General features: G+C 43.3%; 1 protein-coding gene across 5 annotated transcripts in view; it reads right to left on the bottom strand.

Annotated features, from left to right (window-relative positions):
- Positions 1-19,224, bottom strand: part of LOC147058669 (netrin receptor UNC5C-like) — a 132,958-nt gene that overhangs the window by 22,545 nt on the left and 91,189 nt on the right. For all 5 annotated transcript variants that reach the window (XM_085910126.1, XM_085910129.1, XM_085910128.1 and 2 more), the window contains exons 5-6: positions 18,785-18,928; positions 11,457-11,560 (exon numbers count right to left, since the gene is read on the bottom strand). In XM_085910126.1, the coding sequence (XP_085766252.1) occupies positions 11,457-11,560; positions 18,785-18,928 (248 nt within the window). The remainder of the gene's footprint in view (positions 1-11,456; positions 11,561-18,784; positions 18,929-19,224) is intronic.

Below are 19,224 nucleotides of genomic sequence, written 5' to 3'. Positions count from 1 at the left end.
TATGGTTGAACATGAGCAGGTGAAAATCAGATGTCTAAATTAGCCAATTGAAATGATGATGGATACCCCGGGCTACATTTAAAGCAACATTAAGCTAATGACAGCAGCAGCTCGGGTGTCTTTTATGAAGTGAGCGTGTGCCGTTTGACGTCCATTTTAATTGGCCATATGTGCCGAGGTGTCTCGGGGGGCGGGGGGGGATTTCGGACCATCCCGCTGCCCTGGCGACACGCTCCAATTGGACCGCGGCTGCAACAACGCAACGCTGGTCAGGTGAGCGCCATGGTGGGATTTCTGGGGAGCGCTGACACTTTAATTAATGACATCGGTGCGAGTGACATGAAGATCCAATTAAAGTACGTTGACATTACTGGGTTGCCATGGCGACTACTGCTGACGGTCTTTTGCAAAGAGCACTACTAGGGCCACACTTAATAGAAAGAAAAATAGATAACAGGTTACAGAATGACAAGCGTACAGCTCCTTTTTGAAGAAAATGAAGACAATACTGTCCATACGTTGTCATTTCATGACATTTTCTTCTTCACAAGAAAAGAAATAACGCAATGAGAAAAGTCGTCATTTGATGGTAATTTGGGGATTTTAATTTAAATAAATAACACAAAAATAGATACCAGCACCGCACATAAGGTGACAGAATGACAAGAGTACAGCTCCTTTTTTCAAATGAAGAAAATACTGTCCATGACCTTTTCTTATTCACAAGAAAAGAAATAACGCAATTTGATGGTAATTTGGGGATTCTAATTGAAATAACACTATGAGAAAGGTCATAATTTTACGATAATTGAAGTTATAATAAAAAAAAGTACCAAACATCCTTTTGCTCGGCAGCGTTCGGGCACCAATCACAGTATGTGCAGCACCGAGCTGGATTCCCGGCCGCTACTCCGATGGTCCTCGCAAACTGTCACATCCTCATACATTTTCTACCGGCGCAAAAAAGGCTCAAGTTCTCCGAGGTGCGTGCTCATTGTAAGCACAGATCCCACACGGCGTAACCCTAAGCCTAACCCGGGAATAAAAACACATGGGTGGCAACTGGAAGCCAAAACAACTCCCAAAATGAGCAGAATAGTGCCAGCGCTCTCCAAGGTGCCCCACCGCCGACAGAACTGGGACACATGAGGACACCCGCTTGGACAGGGACTTGCCTATTTATAACCCAGCCGGAAAGATGTACGGCTCACACAAACAAGACACATTAAATATCATTGTACACTAGCGACACCCACATTGTAAACCAGCGGCTCTTTGCAGTACGCTGCCTTTTCTTTGGTGTCAGGCGCCAAAAAAAAAAAGGAAATAGCCAAAGGTCCGGAGCAGAGATCAATGAGAGGGAAAGAGAGGAGATGTGCCAAAAGAAGTAACAAAGGACAAGAAAAGGGGGATGAAAGAAAAGAAGAGGTGAGATTATGAACGAAAAACGGGCAGGGAGGGAAGAAGAGGGAAATTGCCAGAGAGGATGAATAACAGGACAAGAACAAGACTGTGAGAGAAAAAAGACCAGTGAGGGAAGAGAGGAAGTGGCATGAGGAGACCATGGATAACCCCCACTCTTATTTGATAATAGATGACACCAGCGTTGCTTCACCTTTTCTGCCCACTCCGCAACATCCATCCATCCAGCCATCCTTCTTTCCCTAATTGCGCACATTGTATGGAAATGCGGGGCGCTCTCCACCATTCATTTATCCTCTTCATTCATTCATTCATTCCTCTCTTCGCTTTGGTCTCTCTCCTTCCTCGATACATGTTGACATTGTCTCGAGTGTCTTAATGGATCACCCACACATATCCGCTCCTCCTCCATAATCACCCTCTCACCACGGTTGCCGTGGAAATACTTCTTTTCTCTCCGTCTCCCCGCCGCCGACCTTCTTTTAAGATTGGTGGCCATCCATCTCTGCCTCCCTTTGCTCACGCTCTCTTTACTCTCGAATGTTGACACGAGAGGATGAGTCCAATAGATCAGCGGGAAACATCTGCACCTGTGTCGATTCTCCCAGGTGCGTCCCCACGTGTGCACGTGTGACCTCCTTTTGAGATGAACAACCTCCTTTTTTGCTCTCCTTTCACTTTTGCAAATTTGAAAATGAATATATTTACTGGCATCGTTTAATCGCGTGCACAGGCGTGAACTTGCCAAATAGTGAGCCGCCGACGAACAGAAAATATTGAAGTGTTGTGGTGGTGCCAAATAGTGATGCATGAAATAAAATCATCATTTGACTCGTGACTGATGCCGATTGAACTTGCATAAGGGAGAGCCAGTCATCAATCGAATAGATTAAAAATAAATCAATTGGTATGAGCGGCATAAAGTGGCTAAATCCTGAGCCAATGACTAATTCATGTTGATATGTGAATGATAGCATCTGCGATTGGAGATAATTACTCGATGAACATGACACTATTTTAACATTTGTTATGCTATGAATGACAAGCTAACCTTGTGTGTGTGTGTGTGTGTGTGTGTGTGTGTGTGTAATTCAAGTGTACAGGAGCGTAGGAGTGCTGATGACACTTTATAATCATGAAGCGCGAGGAGACTCAGAGTCGGTTGGGGGCCGTGCTATAATCCTTTTTAATTGACTTTCCAGGTCTAAATATGTGTGATTAACAAGCCCCCGCCCGCCCGCCCCCAAGCCCCCCTTCCAGAATTCTCATATCATTATTAGCCTACTGGTTCTCTTCCTACTTTACTCCTTGCTGTCCTACTAAATAGGACATTTTCTCAAATAGTATATTTCACAGAAATTCAAAAGAGAAAGTTCAACCAGAATCCAAGTTTATCAGTGCCAGTTGTAACATGTTTATGAAGAGCTGGGGGCAGAGGTCGTATAAACTTTGTAAAGATCACAACTATGGGGGAACCAGAACAAATGTGCTGCTTTAAATCGCAGCTTTTTAATGCTGAATAAGGCACCCCGAGGCACATGCTTCATTTTCTCCATGCTTCCTTTTTACTATAAAAGGAGAATTTATAACAAAATGCTGTACATCAGTCTCAGCGAGGTCACACTGGCGTGGCCCGCAGCCTTCTTTCTACCTTTAAAAGAAGAAGCAGCTTTTTGAAAGCATCAACACATACATCCACAGTGCCCCGAGCAACTTCTTGGCACTGTGTGATAAGCCAATATTTCACGACAATCAGCAGTGTTGTTGTCGTTAACATAGCTCGGCAACAATAAGAACGTAATCATACTGGATTTTTCACGCTCGCAAACGAGGCGTCTCCAATGGATTTGGACTGTATCGCAGCGATAGCGGCTCATATCGTTAGCGTAGCTTATCAGTCCGAGCATCGTTTATGGAAAATTCACTTCATCTTAACGGCGAAAAAAATGTGCAGATTGTACTGATAAAACAGCGGGATTATTTTTTTTTTCCACATCTGATTCAATAAGTATATTTATTGCCGTTGAATCGGTCGGTACCGAATGGCTACGGGTTGAAAAAATGCTGACTGCTCCATAAGGTGGTCTTCATTTTTTTTGCTCATTGAAAGCATTTCACAGACACATTATCATCTGAAAGGCTGCTGCCTCACTACTAATAGCATAGATATGAACATGCCAAATAGCGAGCCAATGACTGATAGACCTAGTGCAAGGTCTTGCCAAATAGTAAACTATCACTGAATGACTAGTGTTGCGGCGATGACTTAAACATGCCAAAATAGTGAGCTATATTCATGTCACGTCATGTTTGTCATGACTTGAACTTGCTAAATAATGGACCATAAAATCATTTCATATGTACGTACGTATCTTAACCATACAGTCAATACCCATTCATTCAAAACAAACGAGTAAACTACATGGGCGCAACCAATTTGGTCAACATAAACGTGGACGAGAAGTGTTGTGTGCGACAGCGTCGCAGCATGTGTCACAACACAGTGTTCATTCATTCATTCATCCGTGACAACCCTGGCTGTCAGGACAGCCGAGGGCAGCGCGAGCACGGCTGCTTTGACACTGTCGTGTCGCTCGTCAATCCGTGCATTTGTCTCAGAAAGAAAAGTGTCAAATGGCTGGCTGGCTGGCTGGCTGGCTGGCGAGGAGGCCGCGGGAAGACAGAGACGGATAGTGACAAACGCAAAATAAAAGCGCAGAGGGGGCAAGCAGTACCAGGGGGTGGCAGAGTTGGCGGGTGAGAAAAGCACTCTTGTTTTTTTCCTGATGCTCTTTGTGTCGCTTTTGAATGGCTTTTACCATTCACACATGACCGAATAGCGAGGCCGGCGCCGATTGACAACATACGCAAAAGTGTAGCAACGGTGACTTCGACATATTGAACTGACTCGGGTAGCGTAGACACGGCTGGCCAAAGAAATGGCCAACAATGTCACACCGGTGGATTGACAGCATATACTATGTATATTGACCATCCTGATAATGAATGAGACAATAGTTTTTTTTTTTTTTAATATTCAGCCAGACCTCAAAGTAAAGAAGTAGAATTAAGCCATCGGTGGCTTGTAATTTGGCTTTGTTTTCAGCAGAGAAAATAATAGGTCACCAGTGACAAAACAAAAACAACGCGTAATGAGACGCTTCTGTCTTTGGACATCTTAATTGCTAGTTCAAGTGTACATTTCCAGTTAGCGACAGATTGAAATAGCCAAATGCACTTTGGCCAAAGAAGACCAAGATAAACATATGGTCTCTGTGGTGCCTTTAGGAGCCTGGGAAGAAAAACAAACATATCTTCATAAATTCCATCGGACACGCAGCTCTATCTAATGAAGTGGGAAGTGCGGGTGGAGGTGTGTGAGCCGAGACTTGAAATAAATTCCCTTGTGTTGCACCGGTAGCTTGAATTTCCACAAACGACAAAATAAACGGACCACTTTCTTGTAACCTACCAAATAGTGAGTGAGCCAAAACTTAACAGAGTAGAGCGAGGAGTTGAATGTTTCCATTTGCCAAATAGCGAGGCATGTGGGTTGAACTTGCTAAATAGTGAAACAATGAATAATAAACTTCTGTACGGTGCATGTTTTGTGTCATCAGGCCACGCCTCCTTAAGTGTTGAACTGTCCCTCTATACTGAATAGATATAAGACAACACTAATGAGAATTCATTGAGTAGTGTTGCACAGGTTTAGACTTGCCCACTGCTGAGACAACCAGTGAGGGGGTACGTGTCTGTGTGTGTGTGTGTGTGTGTGTGTGTGTGTATGTGCTTGTCCACTTATCTGCACACATACATTAGATAATGATCCTAATCCGCCTCCAACGTGGCCTGAGTCCAGGTGACGGTACATTCCCTCAAAAACAATACCCCCCCCCCCCCCCCGAAAAGCTGCGCTTCCTCCCATTTCTAAATTGCTCCGTTTCATCGATACACTGTTTTTGTTTTTTTCATAATCCCAACAGCGTGTCTATAAATCAAGCAGGCAGTGTGGGGAATAAATAAGAGATTGCTGACTAATCTGTGGATTACGGTGATGATGTCTGACAGAGGTTGTAGAGGGGGATGGAGGTAGAATACGAGTGCCGGGGGCTTACTACGCTCCCTCAAAGAGGATTAAGGTAAGGATCTATTTGGGGGTGGGCATCACATAAATTGTTTCATTTCCAGGAAATCCTTCATACAAACACTCAGGTGCACAAGCACACTTTGATACTGTTGGAGTGGTGGGTAGAAGTTGCCAAATAGCCAGCTTTATCGCTTTGCACCTGGTAAATATTGAAGCATTAGATGATGTCTCGCGTTGCAGCAACACTTGAGAGAAGAGAATGGATTGATTTTGCAGTCGTGCCAAACACTGACCCGTGTTACGGTGGCTTGTGCTTGGCCAATAATGAACTGAACACTAAATAGATTTGCTAGCCTAGAAATGACATAAACAAGCTAAATAATGAGCCACACGATGACTAGAACAGCTTTACAAATGAAGAGTAACTTCAAATTGACCGAAGCGAATAAATTGCCGACTGACGGTTGCAGTCGAGAGAGACAACGCTCGACAGAATAGATTGACTTGTGTTGCAGCAGCTTAACACCAATGCTTTGACTTCCATTGGAGTGGAGTATCGCCAAATAATGAGCCAAATGCTCAAGATAAGCCAAGTCGTCAAGTTTTAATATCGACAAATAGTTATCCAACACTAAACAAAATACATTTGTATTACAGATGCTTGAAGTTGCCTCACAGTGAGAGTCAACAAGAAACGATAAGAAATGACACATTGACACTGTGTATTTTCATGATAGGGAGAAAGGAAGCATCTATTTCAGGAAGGTGACGCCTTTGTTTATTTTGTCGAGCTGTACCCAACGCTGCGGTCGGTCGTCGCACGTAACTTTCTTTTTTTTTTTTTTTTCCGACTCCCACGCCGCCTGGCCTCGGCAAGAGCAAATTGGCCTTGAGAGCTGCAGCTGGATGGACTGCAGCGCACTTCCACCGTGTTGTTCAAGGACACCCCGACAAATCCCGCCGAATGACAGACAGCTTTTCCCCAGTGATAAACTTGCCACGGCTGACAGACAACTGGATCCACATCATCCTTCTCAGTGTTGGACGTTCAACTGGTGAGGAGTCTATAATGTTCAAGTGAAGGATTAGAGTGCAACACATAAGGTCGAGTGGAGGTTGATCAAAAGCCATTATTCAAGGGAGCTAATTTGAGGTGAGGATAGAGTGGCTAAGAATGTGACAGCAACTTGACCCGGCTCCAGACGTATATCCAGTTACTGTCTGACACGCTACGTGTGTGTGTGTGTGTTAAGGTTAGACACATGGAAAGGCCCGTCACCACACACTGATGTGTTTATTTCCCTGCACCTGGGCCAGTCACTCACACGCTGACACACACACACACACACACCTGCTACGTGCAGTCCATTGGACTCCGAGCAAGAACTTTGGGCTCAGTGTTGCCAGTTGAAACGTATCACGCTGTCTCTTTGCAGTCTTTCAATAAATGTCGCTTGAAGGCAAAAGTATTGGGACCCGCTTGCCCGTTACAGGAAGTGGACACAAAAGAACAAAATGGAAATGTTTGCTTTAAACAGTGAGCAAAAAAATAATCGTTGCCGCATGAAATGAAATGGGTTGGAACGAACAATGGAGGTCTAGCGTTGACCATGAAATCATCAAGAAGAGACAATAAGCTCCATTCAAACGCAATTTTCTATTCACTATTTCCTATTGAGACTTGAACTTGACTTGACCAATTTGGTATGGCATATATTTGGACAAAACACATGAATACAACAGCAACAACAGATGACAACAAAAACAAAGGGCAGCTTCAGCAAAGCAGAGACAAGCAGTGACATTACATCAACATGCAAGCTAATTGCCAAAAAGTAGGAACGATAACGGAAAACAAGGCCAAACTCATTTGATCCAATAGGAGAATAAGGGACAGCAAACCAAGCATCACGGTAAGCTCATGTTAGCATGGGTGTGTGAGACTAGAAAATTGTTTTGGGACAAACTAATATCTATGTATGTACCCTCTTGCCTCATACCAGAGTTGAATCAAACTTTTAAATGCAAAATAAAACCTCTATCTAAGCACAGTTTGGTACTTTTGCCAACTCTGGTTAAATGTGAGTTTTAAAAACGCACAATATGTCCTTTATCTCAAAGCGCTGTCTTGGTTTCGAGTGCCCGCAGCGTGCAAGCAAAGTGCCTCATAAATAAAGAAAAAGTCAAATCAAACAAAAACAACAACAGAGGAGAAAGCGCTTGCCACTTGTTGCCAATCCTGCGTAAAGTCGTTCCCGTTGAACTGCTGAACTCTCCCCGGCTGATTCCGGGAGCTTTTTGAGCGTCAGCTTTAAAAAGGCTTTCTGCGGGCAGCCTAAAGAGATTGACTTTTGTTTCTCAAGGATTTCAACCCCCACGCTCAAACGTGCGCCGTCGTCTCCCGGGAGTTTTGGATGCCGAGCGATTGAGCTGTCAGAGAATCGATTGGCGCTGTTGTGACGCAATCGCTTAAGATTCACTTAGCGACGTGAAATTTGGTGGACATGTCTATCATTAGTAAACCTACAAAAAAGTCTCAAGAAGTGATGCCCCAAAAACAATTTTTGGGGTCCATTCTTCCATTCCTAGGTGTACTTGTCCTACTGGTGCATAGAGCTCAATCGTCCGCAAGGCGACAAACGTGTGTTGCGGTTCCAGTTACCGGCAGCTAATCCGATTCGGAGCGCACCAATTGTTCTACTTACATAAAACCTTGTAAATATGCGAGGGGGGGGGGACGTCCGCACGTGTGGAGGTCATGTGTAAAATTGAAGTAGAATTGCTTTGATGATGGCGCCACCCGCTCACATTACGATGCGAGGATCGACCCCATCAAATTGACACTTTTACAGCGGCCCCGGATGCTATTATCAGATGTTTCTTTTTCAAGGGTTACACGAGAGCTGTCAATCTCAAATGCGCGTACGAAGAAAAAGATGCTTTCTTTCCTCGTGGTAAATCCTTGACCTGATCAACAGGCTTTGTTGCGACGCCCACTAACATCCAATGAGTGACATTCCAGTTGGAGGCTTTTCATGGTGAATCTTCAAAATGCTCATCAAATTTTGAGGCAATGCTACACGCCATAAAATGGCGTAAGCAATAAATAATTGAAATTCCATTTCACCTACATGTCTACGACAGCAGTTTCCAATGGGGTCCAAATTGGGTGAATTCCCAAGCAGGAGTTTGTCAAAGGAACAAGCATTGGAATTTTGGTCAAAGTGTGCTGCTTTGAAATCAAAATGGCCAGTTAAATTTCAGGCACGGGTCGGTGAGAATTTTTCGAGTCTACTGTCACAGTAGACATGGCCTCCCAATTTCAGATTTGGTGTCGAGGGTGTTGGAATAATCTCGGGGAAGCCTTGGGCTGCCAGACCAGGAGGCCTAATCTTTGACGAGTTTACGACTCTCCTTTGAACTAAGTACTTTCTATTCAGTTCAAGGAATGTCTTTTGATCCCCGTCAGCCTTATGTATCCTTCCTGTCCTTATGTTACTTTTGTGTTTGTTTTGTAAGAGGTCTTCACTAACAATGAGCAGAGCTGCTTTGCATAGGCGCAAAGGAACTTCATTCCTTTTAGTTAACTGTAGCTTTGATTCATAGATTGTAGATGATCGAAACTGGTTATATACAGTTTGAAGTAGTCACATTAACCATCTTTACTCAATGTTCCTTGAAGGAACTGTATACCAGTTACCTTACATTTACTTCATATGTGTTGAAATGTTTAAGTAGGGCTAGATATTCATTATGATTATGTGTTGTGTTAGTTTACTAAGAAGATAAACTTAGCAAGGGTTTAGTTGCATTGTTCCACAGGTAAGCGCCATTCAACGTGCTTCAAAGTTATCCGATCCCCGTCGAGGAGGTGTCGGCCGCCCAATGGAGAAGACAACTGGTTGGGTGAAGAAATCAGACTCTGCGACTCCACTGCGGGGGGGCACGGGCCGACAAGTGCTAAATCACACCACGCTACATTCCTTAGCTAATCAGCGTTGCTACAGCCACAATCTCCCCTCCCTTTAGTGTAGCAACGCCTCTGTAACCAGGGCAACCAAAACATTCAAAAGAGGAACACGTGGAGTAAGAACTCAGAATTGATGGAGATTGGAACTGAGCTTCCTTTCTCTATCGTAAACTCATCCTGGTTGTCTTCTCCTCTTTGTTCGAGCATGTGATGTAGTGTCTGATCATTTTTATTTCTTTCTTATGATCTAAGGGAGATTGTAAGACTTTTGGGGTTTTGTATTCAGGACCACAAAAACACACACATATTCATCAGAATCGAAACGCTTGCCGTTTTGGAGACATTTCGGGCGAGTCCCCGCCTTCATTTATAAATGCGGCAATTTCAAAAGGGCCTTCACTCTGACTCGCTATTGAACCCTAAATATAAAAAACTGAGGAGAGATCGTGGCTTGAAGCAGAGGTCACCGGCGCGTTTGAGACTCGTATCCATCTCATCAGCTTCAGAGGATGCCAGACGAAGCAATCCATTTGCCCCGAGATCCCATTATGACAGCAGAAAGGGAGCAAATTGAACACAATCACAAAATAGCTTTGGCGCTCGATAGATGGGTGTGTGTGTGTGTGTTTGGTGGAACCAGTAGCCTGCCACACCAATAGGTAGAATTTTTCTTTTCTTTGAGAGGAAGCCAGAGATTGAAGATTGTACCCTCGGTCGCATGACCATGAAAGCACCGTGCCGAGTCATCGCGTTAAGAACGATAACGTTGCTTTAATGCCGAGAAGCCATGACCTCCTCATGTTAACGCCCCTTATCAATGCTACCAATGATAGCCTTGAGTTGATCAATAATTCGCCCCAAGTATGTCCAATGGAGCTGATTTTACTCAAAGGTGCAGTAAAAGATATACGGGAACCTCTGAGAGCTCCTGGGATTGCACAAATGAAAAAAACTACAAACTGTGGTCTAAACAAGCGAGCACTAGATGAGAATTCCACGCAACGGTGTGACACTATTGCTCCAACTTGATTCCACGCTGATTTTGGAGAAGTTGATAGTTGTTTAAAAACAAACAAAAAACTTTCTTGAACGCATTCTAATTAGGCACTGAGATTGTCTCTACAGATTAAAAGAAACATGTCGCTATTTTTCTCCAAAGTCAAATCACACACACTCCAGGTCTGGAGTCACACACTAACTTTTGCCATCCACTCAAATTGGCTCTCAGGGGAGATTTAAATCTAACTTTAGTCTTCTCATCTTTGCATCGCTGATGCGTCGTCGCAACGCACTTTCGAGCAAATGTCATTCCGAGAAGAAATTCTGACTTTTACAGTGATTTTTGTCACAGTGGCAATTTGGGATCAAAGTAAAAAAAAAAAATTTTTTCAATAATGCAAATTTGTCAAGAATATGTCTCTATTTCTGTAGGTGGATTTAAAAACATTCCATGGAAATAAGTTTGTAATTATTGCATTATGTTGTGTGATTTGTCATCAGCCAAAACCCTGAAATGCAAAGGAGCTAAACACAACACAGCACAAAATAGTACATTATAAAATAAATCGACATTATTTAAACATCCTTACAAAAACATAGAAAATGCAGGGAGCTGGGGGATAAGGTGCCCTGAAACAACCCAGTTAGTAAATGTTGGATACTCTGGAAAACGCTATACGGCCATTCGCATCGTCATTTAAATCCCCCCCCCCAAAAAAAAAATCCATGCTCTAATGCATTCCAATTTATCATCTGTACTTGTATTGGCCTTCAAATAATACCACGCTGTTGTTAGCAAGTTAGCCGAAACGATAATGTTACGCAGTCAACATTAAGCCACATTGGCCTAATTGCTTCTGAATGATCATAATAGTAATTACCACGTTAAGCAGCTTCACAGGATTTTTATGGCTGCTCAATATATACTGAAATTCAATTGGCTTATTAGCAAGAAGCATTAAAAACGGCACGTACCTCCGCTGCCGGTATGCCCTCTGGTGGGCGACACTGCAACAGCACCTCCTGTTCCAAAGACACTTCCTTGCCGAGGGGCTCCTGTTCAAAGGATTTTTTCAGGTCTGCGGAGACACAAATACAGAGATTTTTTTTGCCCCCATCAATGATGTCCATGGTAATACAAAAGTCGTAAATAGTAATACTGTATAGCGTGAGTGCGGTCATACGGGTGCAGTTAGTGTAAATAGTCTATTTGGGGCTATTTGATTCTAAACGTAGCCTCGATTCCATGGGAATAACATTGCGGCCATTAAGGGACTAAGTTGCTCTTATAGTCATTTATGTACACTTTAAATTGACCATAATGTACATGAGAGATTGCAATCAAGTATACACTTGCTGTATATGATTAGATTGTATTTGCTTCTATAATGATGACAATTTTACAACAGAAACGACGACAATAGGATACACACAGAAACATCCATCGTGTCACCCAGGAACTCGTGTTTTTTTTTTTCCTCCATTAATGAAGGAGCAAACGAAAAAAAGAGGGTCAAAAAAGAAATAAGTGTGTCGTTTGAAAGTACTATCCGTAAAACAATGGTATGTGTTGTTGGCTCCTTAGCCAAAATGCTACAGGAGGGCTAGTTGCTATCCCTGGAACTTAGTAAGTTTAGTCAACTAACCAAATGAGGCTAGCACACAGGCTACTGGATAGCAAAAGGAAATCAAGCTAAAAGTGCACGCTACTCGTATCCTTCGAGACATTCTAAAATGCTACTAGTTCAAATCTAGTGCTTTTTACGAGTATGTGTCCAGAAGTGTCACGCAGTCATTCGTCGTAGTCATTCTATCCCATTGGTTCGTACCGCACAGCACGATACAGTATTCATGCATATATATATATATATATATATATATATGATGTTAAAACAATTAGCCGGCACGGCTGTAAAACAAAACGCGTAACTCGAGAAGAGTGTGGCGGGACTCGGCGACGGATGTTATTTATGTCACCGATCAAATGCTCTGACGGATTTCCTCAAAAGGAAACATATGGTAGAGATCAGTTAGCGCTTCTGAATACAAACTAACCTCTTGGGTAACAGGTAGTAAATCGATTTTTCCTGAATGTTCACCAAATACAAACGCCACGAACGATATGGAACATTTGAATCCTAGAACACCAATGGTATCCTTAATTCTTGTAATCTCCGGTGAAAACACAACCGCAAAGAGAACGCTGCCGTCAGCCACGGCTCACACTCACGAGCAGAGTACCGACATCGATCACAGATCACTCCACCAGGCTCAGGCATTTACTTTTGAGAACATATTTACCACATTTATTTGACCAAAGATGTTTTAGAAACTTTGCCAGTCGCTTTGTTATTCAACATGGCCCATGCGTGTGCGTGCGTATGTATGCATGTGGTCCTTGAGTCCTTTCGTCCTTCTTGGTTTGCCGGCCACACTCTCACCTTGTCTGTCTGCTGTGAGTTGTAGAATGTTGCATGTGTTGAATTTTCAAATGGGGGTTGGTAAAAGTCAAGAGAGCAGGTGCACTGCAGGATTGAATGATGAGCAGGGAGTGCGAGGCGAGAAGAGCTGCTCACCTACCAAATAATGTATCGAAGATTCTATGACACTGTACTGACAAACACCGAGCATACGGTTGCACAAGTCCGCAGCAGACACAATTTGAATCAGTTCCTAGGTCTTTGTCAAAATACTCCAAGGTTCAACAATTTATCAGACGCCAAAGCTCATTTGTCTATCCGACAACATTGTTGCTCGGCTTATCTTTTGGCTTCGATGTGATCTCGTTTTTGTATAAGCCCAGCTCCTCGAAAACGGCAAAGTCTGGCACGGCTCTGAATCGTATAATAATGATATTGAATAAAACAAGCCCTGTTATGTCAGAAAGGCTCTATTATCCACACATTTCATGAAAAAGAGGCAGCTCACGAAAGCTTCACTTGTTTTTGGAATTTCATACGTGATGGGTGGGTAAGGATTCCAGAGAGGTATTTCCATACAAAACATTGAAAAGCCAATTTTTCATAATACGCACCCTTTACTTCAAAGTTTTATAAATGGCCAGAATAAAATGAATGAATTAAAATACATCTAATTAGTTTTGCCTTGTTTTCAAAAGGAGTCACAAAAGCATCGCTCTCTTTATAATACAATCAATCCCAGAGGTGGTGACGGCCTAAACGGAGCAAGAAGGTAATCGCCCGGAGCGTTGTCCCCGTTCCCCAATTCGAGCACATGAGGTTCCCCGGGCAACACACTTGGGACATGACAAGAGAGACATTAAACATGCCAGCGACCGAAGCAATCCAGGCAAACGGAAACGATAGCCTCGGCGGGACGCTTCACTGGAACCGCAAAAACAATCAAACCAAAAATATATACGGGGGGGGGGATTCCAGCCGAAATCTGTGACCAATTTCCTGGTCTTAATTAGTCTTAGTCGATTTCCTTGAAGATGAAATTAAAGGAGATTAGGGCCGACAAGCTCGAGGGATGATGAATGCACACCGACACATTAGCGCTAAGCTCGCTAAAGCTAGGCTGCGGCAAAAGGGACACATTATAAAAAAGTGACTTGTATGCAAATACTTGGCTCTCTGGAGCGCCTGCCCCACCCATTAGATGTGAAATCAGACCAAGTAAACCCGCATATATCGGAAAATGCCGTATAGATCTTGAAGCGGCTCATTTGCGTGAGACAAAGCTGCTTTGAACACGGCCTTTTAGAGTGGATGACAAGTGTGCTGTAATTCCTGGTCCTTGGGGTATTCTGACCAAAGCCAAAAAAAAAAAAATGATACGCCAGGGGACTGTTTAAAATTGTGTAAAGATGGCATAATGTTCCTATCAAGCAAACACTTCACCCAAGGGTAATAACGCAATTTGATGGGGGACAGCTGTGTCACACCAATCCACTGACCCCACTTCACTCCCACACAGATAATATCACCCAGCTCCATAAATTCAGACGAAAAATACCCCAAAACAACTGTTAGAAGGCAAAAAAGGCTTGACAAGCACAGAGGGCAAACCCGTATGAAGATCAAATGGCCCCGCCCCCTCCCTGTCGTCCTCAACCTTTCCTTCTTCTTCTTCCGCAGGCTCCAACTGAGACTGTTATTATGCGTTGCGGTGTGCTGGCGGCCTGCAGGCATCCTCCGCATAAGCACATTTCAGAGCAATTATGCAAAAAAGGAGCCGGCATGCATGCTTCCCATTGCCAAATCACTAGCGCTCTTTCCCCGCCGTCGCTCAGGGAATCAAGTGCAAAGTAAGAGCTTGTCAGCAATGAAAACTCTCCCATGCATCGCGGAAACGTTGCTATTTGATTTTTCCAGAACAGTGGTTGTCAAGTTTTTACACCAAGCACTACCTCAAAAAAAAAAAAAAAAAAAGACTTGTCTCTCCAAGTACAACCATTGTGACAAACATTGAAAAAACAGTTTTAAAAAAACCTGAAATACAAAATATGAGTGATTTTATTTCTACTGGAACAATGTACGGATTTTCAACAGCTTACACTGTGACTAAAATTCATACTTAAATAAAGATTTATTTAAAAACTACTCCACATAGAAATTGAATTGAAAAAATAGAAAGATTGTAGACGGAGATGAAAAGTTGATCCCAGCCCTGGTGATCTGCTAAACCACTCGCCCACAATGCTGACCCTGCATTTTATTGTACATTATGAAATCCCAGCAACAGGTTTGTCATTTGTGTTTTTATTTCCACGCCCCACATTGCTCCTTTCGACGGGTGCCGAGCACTTGCGCCAAAATCCACTTCCACGAGTCATTTTCGGCAGTTTTCTTACAAAGCAACATCAGAGGTACGGAGACTGGCTAAATTGTGTCGGCATGGTCCGGACGGACTTTCTAATCCCGTCCCTGCCGGCCAACCGGGCCTTTCCGGCCGTAGTCGGAACGGCTGCGAATAAACACGTCTTGCTGACATAAGCGTGCGCATCCTTTAGACTGCAGCCTGCCGTCAGTGACTAATTACGGTGAAACGTGAGTCAGGGGGATGGAGAAAAAGCTGATTGGATGATTTAGACCTCAAAAAGGTCCATACCGATGCCGTTCAAGTGTATCCGCAAAATATACGCTAGCTGTTTGGTGTTGGAGGAATTCATCCTTCTGAGGTTTTGTGATTATGAATTTTCCTTCTTGTGGATTGGCAAAGCGCGGCAGCAAAGTGATCACGAAAAACTGCCTCAGGGGACGCACAGAAAAGGCACAATTTCCAGTGCTGGAAAATACAAGACGGCTGTCACTTTGCTTTATAGCAAGATCTGTGTCAGTCCTTTGTCTGGCGTGATTGTAAAATCACAAGCGCTCAAATGCATTTTATTTTTATTTTGAAAAGTGCCAAGCTTTCTTTGAACAGATACTTACTTTTCACACACACGGACGGCCTCTAGTCCATCAACGCCGTAAGATTTAGCGAGCGCACCGAAGCAGCTCGGCACATCTGGGAAAACGTTCAGTGGCTTGATGGAAGAGCGGAGCGTCGCCTTCGCGACCACATATCAACTCGGGCTGTCACTCTATCAAAATAATGTATATATATTTGCAGTGTTTGGAAGCGTCTCTCTGCTTTTGCAGGCATGAAGCGAAGCCTGTCTGGATGAAGCCATCCAGAAAACGGCGCAGTTCAGGCAGCTGGCGGGCTAGCAGGCTACGTTAGTTGCAGTGCACATTTAGATCCTTAAAAGCCGAAATAACTTTGGCACCAAACAGTCTGTTAGTGTTTTGCTTTAGTGTTTGAGCTGCTGCTGCCGTAGTTTTGTGTATTACTTTCAGTTTCAGTTCTATTTTGAAGCCTATGCATAACCGTTGTGGCGGCTGGCTTGGCTAGGCTGGAAACTGTGGCGGTGACGGTTATCTCCGTGTCGATGCATCCTGGTTTTGACTGTCTGTCAAAACATGCGAAACAAGAGTGGACCCTGGAGCCCTAGAGTTCTGTGCTAAGCAACCAAGCTCATCACAGGATGTCACACTCAAAGTCTCAAGTAGGCAATTCATTTTTCAATTCTAGTAAAGATACATTTGTATTTTTCTACTAAGCTTCCATTATAGTCACAAGGAATCAGAAAACGGAAGATTGGGGAAAAAAATTGGCAAAGAAACAAGAAAGGTGCAAAAAAAATTAAACGTGACATGAATGGAATAAATAAAACAAGTTAAAAGTAAGTAAATGATCAAATAAAATGACATAAAAAAAATAAAAAAGGGCAATCCCTTGTATCAAACCGCAACTATAATTTTGCTAATATTTCCCCTCATTTAAAGAAAGTTAGTGTCTGTGCTGTTAACACCTGAAAGTCAAGCAAGCCTGTGTTTGGACTTGGGCATCATACACACAACAAGACATTTCGCACTGACGGCCATGTCTGGACTGCTGATTACTATTCACGCGGATGTCTCAGAGGAAAGTGGCAGAGCAAATTGCCGTCATGAGTGCGCGCGACCTTGGCACAGTGCTAATCCATCCAAGGAGAAACACTTGACCTGATGCCTGTGGGGCCAAAGAGCAAGGCTGACGCAGCACGTGCACATTTGTGCCAACAGACAAAGCTGCATTTAAGTACGTATACGTGTCGTTTGCACTACTTTCAAAAGCACTCCATAAACGCTTATAAAGGTTTGAAATAGAATGCCACAATGATTGCCATTATCCACTTAATGAACTAGTTCAACACATTTTAAATATGCAGAGGAGCTCGACGGCCAAAGCGCGACGCAACAGTGGAAAAAGCGCAAAACGCTTGCAGAAAAGGAATGCTGACTCGCTAGAAAGGTGCCGGAGGAAAACAAAGTGAGCTTGAACCGCCACAGAGCATTTTAATCACATGCCAGTAGATCCAAATTGGAGCCGAAGGCCGCTTAAGGTCAAAAGGTTGGGCCGGTTGGGGGGAGGGAAAAAAAGAAAAAAAAAAAAAGTAATCACAGTAGGAAGTGTACAAATAGTTGTGTACTGTGCACCCTTATTAAAAATGGTTTAAAAATTGAACAGAACCAGGTCTAAGGTAGGTTTTGCACAAATCGACATTTTTTGTACATATTTTGGTTTTTTGCAAAACAAGCTTAACTTGTGTCAAATTGACAGCAAATCTGTTCACAGCGAATCAACAGTGCCGATTGCTTTCAAGTGCTCCGTTGCCTGAAGACACGAATAATTGAACAAAAATCACAATTCATAACAATCATTTCGATTTTTATGCCCCATTCTACGCCCTCATTTTCCACAGTTAAGTAAATTGTGCAGTTTACAATGAAATGGAAAGAAAAACACAAGGGCTTTGGGAGGAGGTCATAAACGCATGTAAGTAAGTGCATAAATAAAGCCTTTACAAGAGCAGCTTCCTGGTTAATATTTAAAAAGACGGGCCAAGCGTGATGGATTTCCTTCTGTCCAGCCCACTCGGGAATGCCGTCTGGTCCGGCGGATGTTTGACTCCATCGGCGATGCGCGAGCGACCAATAAAATAAAAACGCAGGAGGTGCCCTAAAGGTTATTGGTTATTTCTTCCCGGATTCACCTCTCCCTGACTGCCAAGTCCCAGCTCGTCTTACACGGCTGATTGGCTGGCGCCGTGGCAACGCCGGCGGACAACCGCCGTGGGTCGGGCTTGCCGAGAACCCGTCGGCCAGCTCGTGAGAGAGAGGCTGGCGTAAAAGCATCGCTTTGTCGTCAGGGAAAAAATGATTTGGTCTATTTAACAGTACAGTGAACCCCAGTTTATTGCGGCCAGCTAAGTTCCAGACCAAATCGACGATAGGTGAAAATCTTTGACGTAGAGGTTGTGCATATCATTTAAAAAATTCAAATAAAATCCAAAGTTTGACCGCTTCAATGAAATGATCAGTGATAACGTTAAGAGTGTACTGTCATCTGCTGGAAGTCTAAATTTGAGTTGGTGTTCCTTTCTTGCCCCCAGTGACCCGTTCCCAGACGTCCTATTAACTTTGCCGGCGAACCACAGCGACAAGCTGTCGACGACCGACTCGTGTTGGAATTTCTGGAGTGCCGAGTGCAAAAAAATAGTTTTTCAAGTTCAACAGTAGCAGTGAAGCCAAACGGAAATGATTCCCTACATTTTCTGCCTCAATATTAGGAATACAATTAAAATCTAAAGATGCCCATGATAAGCAACCACCTTCTCACACTATTTTTAGATAAAAATGTACGATAAAAATCATTTAAAATGAGTGAAAGGAGTTTTTCTCTTGGGTGAAAAAGGGCATTTTATATTTCAAATCCGAAATAATCATCACAGAAGGAATTTGTGCTGTACTCACATGCAATGCGTACATGCGCCTTGCGACTTTTGGTGGTTCCGGCGGAGCTCCACGCCACGCACTGACACCAGTAATCTTCCGGGCCAAACAGCTCCTCCACCTGCTGCCGGGTTATTTCGATGCTGGCTTCTCTCACGACCAGACCTGCAAAAGCAAACGGCACCGTTCGATTTCAATAGGTTGGTTAAATTGAAATGTATGGCCACAGAATCTCGACATTTGTTCATGTTGGATTTATACAAAAAAAAGTCGGTCAACAAAACAATTAGCCTCATACGTTTGCAGTATTGCTACATTGAAAATATGTGATTGGAATCATATTAATACATGTCATGTTTCAAAACATTCCCAAAACGAAAATTGCTAAATATAAAAATAAATTGCAAAATTACTCAAATTGTACGTCTTTCATCTTTGGACGTACTGCAACATTTAAGTTT

The sequence above is a fragment of the Syngnathus leptorhynchus genome, chromosome 4, assembly GCF_054491065.1.
Source record: "Syngnathus leptorhynchus isolate UIUO chromosome 4, UIUO_Slep, whole genome shotgun sequence".
Lineage (NCBI taxonomy): Eukaryota > Metazoa > Chordata > Actinopteri > Syngnathiformes > Syngnathidae > Syngnathus > Syngnathus leptorhynchus.
Note: the sequence above shows the minus strand (reverse complement) of the source record. Positions and strands in the feature narration are given on the sequence as shown.